Source organism: Anser anser (genome assembly GCF_964211835.1).
Source record: "Anser anser genome assembly, chromosome: 1".
NCBI classification, from domain to species: domain Eukaryota; kingdom Metazoa; phylum Chordata; class Aves; order Anseriformes; family Anatidae; genus Anser; species Anser anser.
The window spans coordinates 182,501,996-182,508,893 of NC_139720.1; the positions used below are offsets into that span (position 1 = coordinate 182,501,996).

The following is a 6,898-nucleotide window of genomic DNA, read 5'->3' on the forward strand; positions in this document are numbered from 1 at the left end:
GAGTGCCTGGCTCATTTGGAGATACAGTACAGCCAAAATTGCAACAGTAGGAACAAAGGCAAAGGAGCTAGGTCTGTCCCTAATTAAATGTAGTCTCCGTAAGCACTGAGGAGACCTATTTCCTGATGCTCTTGGACTTCTGTAATATGACTGACCCTGACAAGCTGTATGGTATTTATGGATATGTTTTATATTTTTCTTGGTTTTTAAAAGGGGAATCTAGTCTCTGTGAAGGCTGTCTAGTCTTAATCTAGTCTTAAGTGAAGGCTGGCTTTCAGGGTTATGTCTTCCTAGCAGCCTCTCTCTGCCGGGCCAGGCCAGTTTACAGAGGGAAAAGGCATAAACTACTTCTGCACTTGACACCATGCATCTGTTCTCTGTGGGAACACATTTGTCATAGCCTTCTAGACCTCTTGTCCTTGCTCTACCTGGATGGGGAAAAGAAAACAGCACCCCTCAGATAAACCACTTTGGAGACTATGGGACCATGAAATGGGAAGGTAGATGAGAGGAGCCAACTGTGGGTGAAATAGAAGTCAGGAAGGGTGTAGATATAACATCCTCCAGGCTGGCCCAAGGACATGGTAAGTGGCACGTGGGATGGGACACCTCTTCCTTGTGCTGTGCTCTGGTCACTGTCTAATGCAACCCTCCACATATCCAGGGGAAAACAAGAACAAACAACAACAAAAACACAACAACAACAACAAAAACATGGCTGCAATTTAAAGTTTGGGTAGGGAGGAAAAGGTCCAAGGACTTGTGTGGTCCATGAGAGCTCATGAGGTGCAGGCTCACATGAGGGAGTCTCATCCAAATGACAGGCAAGTGATTGTGCATCTGTATGTTTTCAGGCTGAGAGGCTGAGAGGGAGAGGGCACATGGGCAGTGTGGGCAGGACACCCCAGTGGGAATGGCCCATACTAGTGGAAAGGCTCTAGAGAAGGAAATCATCTCTCTTCGAAGCAAAAAATTCACAATTCGCCTTCAAGGGGCCAAGGGATAGGTGGTGGAGCACGCTCATCGCATGATGCTTGTTGCAAAGGTCCCCTGTTCAGACTCGGGATTATCAGCATGGGTGGCATAGAGTCATCTAGGTTGGAAAGGACCTTCAAGACCACCAAGCCCAACCACCAACCTGACCTACTGAGTCCCATCACTAAACCAAGTCCCTAGGCACTACGTCCACGTCTCTCAAATACCTCTGGAGATGGGACCCCACCACTTCCCTGGGCAGCCCCTTCTGATTCCTGACCCCCCTCTCCATGAAGAAATTCTTCCCGACGTGCCGTCTGAACCTCCCCGTGCAAAACTTAAGGGCATTTCCTCGCATCCTATCGCTTGTCACCGTGCGATGACACCGGGCTGATGCTGCCGGGGCGCTCCCCCCGCGCCACCTCCAGGGGGTGGCGGGGCTTTGTGCCCGACAATACGGCGGTTCCCCCTCCAAATCCCCCCTCCAGCCCTTCGGGTTTCGCTCCCCTCCTTCCTCGGCAGCAGAGCCCGGCCAGCAGGAGTCCCTGTTGCTTGTCTCAGGGAAGCAGGCAGGGTTTTTGCTCAGCTCAGGCACCGGACGGTTTCTGCCCGGCTTTACACCGTCTCCCCCCTCACGGAGGTAATTGTGCCGTTAATGCGATAAATCACAACGCTGCACCCTCACCGATGCCTAACACCGTTTTGGGGTGCAATCTGTGTAGAAACGCTGAAATCGGTTTTCTGGATGAAACCTCTCGTAAGTGACAGGCTCACGCTCAGAGCTATACTCCCGAAATCGTGCAGCTGGAGAAATCTTTGCAAACAACCTCACTTTCCTCCTGACATTGTCTGGCTTCTCCTTCAGCTGCAGCCACTCAGTTGTGGCACTGGAAAATGCATTTCTCAAAGTTTAGGGGTGATAACAGCCTGGCAGTATTTGTACCGAACACACAGGCTGCTGCTTTTTCCTACGTGAGCTGTGCTGCAAATAGTTTTGGTGAAAACGAGAAGAAAAGTCTGCTATTAATCACCTACATGGGTATGAACTGTGAGTCATAATCCACTTAATTCTTAAATAACTTCTCTTAAGAAATCATAGCCGATATTTAGCTTTGCTTCTGTAAATGTTACTAAAAAATAGGCAGAATTAACTCCCATCCATTTTTTTTTAACTCCCACAATATTTATTGCAGCCTTTGCCAGCAAGTGGAGGTCTGAGCAGGATGTTGGTGTTAAGAAAATTATTAGAGTTTGAATTACTTCATTAAAAAAATTAAAGGGGTTGCCAACTTTTAATCTAAAGCTAGTCATTAGTGCTTCTGTGCATATTTTCAGAGCAAAGTAACTGGCAGGACCATAAATACTCAGCAGAAAAACTGGAAATTATAAGCCATGGGGAAAAATGAAAGAATAAGGAGAACAAAGCATCTTCATACACATTTTGAGACAATTCCATCAGCAAATGAGTAGTAAATTAATGATCTGGGCTGAGTTTAAAATGTCTATAACTACATATATAAAGTGGGAAAAGGTATTTCACCTATTCTTACATCCTTTAACCATTTACACATATTTAATCTTGCATGGAGTAATTGCAGTTTCTTTGTGCTAAGAGACTGACATAAGAACAACAACAACTTGAGCATGCAATATTTAAAGCTTCTCTGTACATGCAGCAGATTACACAGCTAATACTCACCGTACAGTATGGTTAACATTGACACAGGCATGACAAGAAAACCCAGCAGCATATCAGCTATTGCAAGTGACATTAGAAAATAGTTAGTGGCATTCTGCAGCTTTTTCTCCAGTGACACAGCCATGATGACAAGAATATTTCCAGCAATGGTTAAAACAATCACTATCACTGTCAGCAAAGCTGGCCAGTTTTTCTGTGAAAGCTGAAACAGGGAAGAGTAGCATGGTGGACTCATGTTACTTTCACACGAAAGATTAGTTAGGTTTTCGGCGTCCGCAGTCAAGTTAAAGAGATGTGATATATTAATCTCTCCAGGTCCGTAAACGTTTCTGTAGAGTCTTCTCTCATGATTTATTTGTATTAAGGAGTTTGCAGTTGGGTTCACAGAGCTCTCCTCATCACAAAGAATATCCATTGCTAAGTCCAAAACCGGTGAGATAAATAGTGAAAAATAGGAAATTATCACCCTTTGTCACCATCAGGTTTTATATTCCTCAGATGTCCACGTCCAAAGTTGATGGAGCACAGTCTTTTGTCGACTGCGTTTTTGCCAGTAGCATGATGTAGAAAAACATACCAGAATTACTCCGAATGCTGAAATGTTTTGTTTTCTGTTCAATAGGAAGTCCAGCGTTGGCACACATCGAAAATCCAGCTGAACAGCAAAGCCAGACTGGAGGCTAGAGACTGTGGACTTGAGGCTTGAGAGAGCAAAAATGTTGTAGAAATAAAAGAGAAAAAAACTTTTGCAACCACTAGGACTCCCCTCTGGAGCTACATCTTATTGCTATTGGTAACTGTAATCACACAATTTTAAACACAGCAGTATTAAAATAGCTTGCCATACAAAACAGCAGAGCTCTTGCTTCCCTATTAAGAAAGTTGATTAAAGATTCCATCCAGCATCTTTCTCTTGAAATAATTAGATATGCTCTTATTTATAGTGCATCTTCCATAATATGGCTGATAGTCTCTGACTTCTGTTGTATTTCAGTATCATGTTCAGGCTCATATCAGAGATCCCACATTCTGCTCCGCATTGGTTTTTGTAGCTAATTGTACCTTTTGGCCCAGCCTGGCTTCGTAACGGAAATTAAATAACTAGATACTATGATTAAAAAAAAAAAAAAAGAAATTAAGGAAGACTTACATTGCACTTCAGAGCCCATGCTCAAACTGCGTTTAGGTTCGCTTTGTACCCTGTTTGACCGTATCCTTCACTGTATTTAGCCAGTTTGGGGTCCTTTTTCTTCAGCGTCCTCCGAAATGGTGGTATTTGGAATAGGGTGTTGGGTTTTTTGTTGTTGTTGTTGTTGTTTTTTTTACTTCTAAACTGCACACTTCAGTGAAGCTAGTTCCCGTGCTGCGAGGCTTGCTCTTTTCTTCTGAGAGATAGGCTGCTTGCTGGCTCTTTCCTTGTGCATTTCCCCCGCCCCAGGGCAAGCTATATTTAAAATAATAATAATATCAGAGCCCTTCACAAAGTGACACAAAAGAAAGCACACGCACACACACATGAGCAAAATCAGCCTGCACGGAGGAATTACTGATTTCCACAGGAACGGAATTCCTTGCTCACTGCCTTGTTCGGTTTGTCAGACCTCCCACTATCCGGATGTCATAAACTGCAAGGTAGCAACGGCAGGGGAGGGCAGACCAAACAGGGTCTTTTTCTGGTAAACCAGCAGCGTTTTCTTTGCATGTTGTGGAGGTCCTAGGCTTGGGTCTTTTTCAGTGCACACTTCCCATTTGCGGAGGGTTGCAAACACAGCTGCATGCAATTACAGTGTTTTACAGGATGCAGGCTTAAAAGAGACGAAATCTAAGGCTCGCAGTGGTAGTTACTAGTGAAAAAATATAAGTGTGAAGCTTTTTCCATGTAGAGAGGAAATCATGCCATCCTTAAAAGGAAGAAATAATGATCAATCCCTGCAGTTTTAACTCCAAGTCTGTGCTGGCACATTAATCAAACTGGCAGCAGATATTTATAAAAATTTGAAGTCACCCTGATGTCACTCCCATTTGTCAGGAGGGGGATGCTACAGTTAACCCCAGCAGCCTGTCCCAAGGAAGTGTCCCAAATGAAGCAGTTCAGTAAGGCAAAATGGTAAACAGCGGAGAGGGAGACAAAACAGCCGCCCCCCCCCCCCCCCCAGCTTCCTCTGCTGCCAGAACACAAACGAAGAAGTAGACAGCTCTTAAATTTTCCACACAACACAAAAGCTTCTCCCAAATTCACTGAGACTTACCGTTGCACAAAATTGAGCTGAGGGGTTCAGCGTGTGCTCCCGTAGCCTGGCTCTACGTGCAGCATCCCTAACCCCACTGAGGGTCCCAGGAGGCTGCAAGCATATGGAGACTTGTCGCAGCTCAACTGGCATGTGCTGGTCTTTTCGGGGGTCAAAACTTTATTAAAGGAAGTCTCAGAGCACACACCAAAGTCCTTCCCTATCTATGAGGCACTTTTGCAGTAAAGCCTTCCATACTGAAATTGCTCTGGGGATGGTTTTGCTACCAGCTATGCCCCGGCCAGCAGCTATCATAGCAGGACAGAGCAGCCAGGAGGCAGCTCCTACACGGGAATCGGAAATGAATCATCCCAGAACTGAAGTTTCCCAGTTCCACAGCTGAGCCCAAGAGACTGACTGCCAGGCAACAAAAGCTGGTAAAGAAGGCTGATAATGCTGAGTTTAGCAAGAAATGTTTCAGCCCTGGCAGTGCCATCTGAGAGCCTGGAGAGGCCCTTTACTTCCCTCCTTCAACATGATAACTGAATTGAGTTACCATGTTCACCAAGTGAATTCAGCATCTCTGCTGGAGAAGGTTTGGCAGCTGTCCCCAAGAAGATGCCCTCAATGTGAGAGTGCAGATGTGCTGCAGATATTGTGCTCCATTATTGTTGAACATCACTACTTCAAAAATGGATGCAAGACCCTCAGGCTAGTGCTAGGTATAATCCTTTTGTAAGGAGATCAGGAGTCCTGTTATTTCCTTAGATGGCTCCCTCCAAGCTCAAATGAGCCTTTAACGTAACAGCCATGGGTGGGAAATACTTTCTGCCAGGTCGATACCTAAATTGTGGGTCAGAGGCTGGTTATGCCAGCAAAGCCCAGGCAGATCTGTGCACCTTTCTCCCTCTCCAAGATTGGGATGGAGATTTAGGACCTGGTCTTCCACTTTCTTGCATGAACACTCTAAGAAATAGGCTGTGTGTGAAAGGTTTGTGAATCCTGAATTCACATCTGCAGCTCCCTGTCGGCCTGAAGCAGATGCCTAAAGTGTAGAAAGAGGCAGAACTTTGTCTGTCACCTTCTTGTTTCATCCACATCAAGTAGCTTCATTTCCCCCTTTGCTGTGGTGGGGTGACTCACTCAGGTGAGGAGGGTGACTTCCTCCTTCCTTGGCTCCCAAGTCTTATTCAGGAACGTGGCTCTACTCTGGACATCAGGAATATAAAAAGTAAGTGTGAAAAAGCTGAACGTTGCTATGCCTAAGACCTGTGCAGACACAGTCATAAGCTCTTCAGGTAGGTACTGCATTGTCTCCTTTGGCTATAGACAGACACATCACCATACCATCTGGGTACCTTCTGAACCCTCTTGCATCCCGTTTGTCAGATGTAAAACTGAGGCACAGTCAGATGAAATGCCCCTCCTTGCATGTGAAGCATGGATGAGTCAGAAAATGCTTTTATATAGCTCAGTATGTCAAAAACAAACCCATGATCCTACCATGTCCCCAGTAAAGGATGTTGGACGTGCTACTGAGCAGAAGTATATTGTATTATTTACCTCAGAATCTTTATTACTACACCCCTGCCCCAACCTGAAAATGGCTTCCCTTCCATTTAGTATCATTATATGCGTCAAGCAATACAAAACCATCCAACCTTTTTGTGCTGAACCCAGTGAAAGGAGGGGACCTAGTCTTCTATGTGTGCTCTTATCTCCTTAGAGAATTGAACACGTGCGCTGTGTTGAAACAACAGAGAAACACAGCTCCTATACTATTTGCAATGTCTAAAGCCACTGTTGATTGTTGTTTTTCCTAAAGGTGAATAACTGTGGAAAACTGTGGGTCCTGTGACTTTCCATTTTTTAAACAAGCAAACTTGCACTCTGATAGCAACAGCGCCTCACATACTGTGACCTGCAGTCCCAGGCAGTGTGTCTGCATTGAAAACAAAGACAGCTGCAGCCTGTCCAAATTAAGTGAAATCTTAGC

At 45.0% G+C, this 6,898-nt stretch overlaps 1 protein-coding gene across 2 annotated transcripts in view; it reads right to left on the reverse strand.

Annotated features, from left to right (window-relative positions):
* The window catches only part of HTR2A (5-hydroxytryptamine receptor 2A), a 29,952-nt gene extending 24,715 nt beyond the window's left edge, over positions 1–5,237 (reverse strand). The window contains exons 1-3 of one of the 2 annotated variants that reach the window (XM_083797953.1): positions 4,924–5,237; positions 3,825–4,575; positions 2,675–3,091 (exon numbers count right to left, since the gene is read on the reverse strand). In XM_083797953.1, the coding sequence (XP_083654079.1) occupies positions 2,675–3,091; positions 3,825–3,843 (436 nt within the window). In that variant the 5' untranslated portion in view covers positions 3,844–4,575; positions 4,924–5,237. Of the gene's footprint in view, positions 1–2,674; positions 3,376–3,824; positions 4,809–4,923 lie in introns of those variants that run through there. The other variant, XM_083797954.1, reaches the window with a different exon arrangement.
* Positions 5,238–6,898: the final 1,661 nt, after the last annotated feature.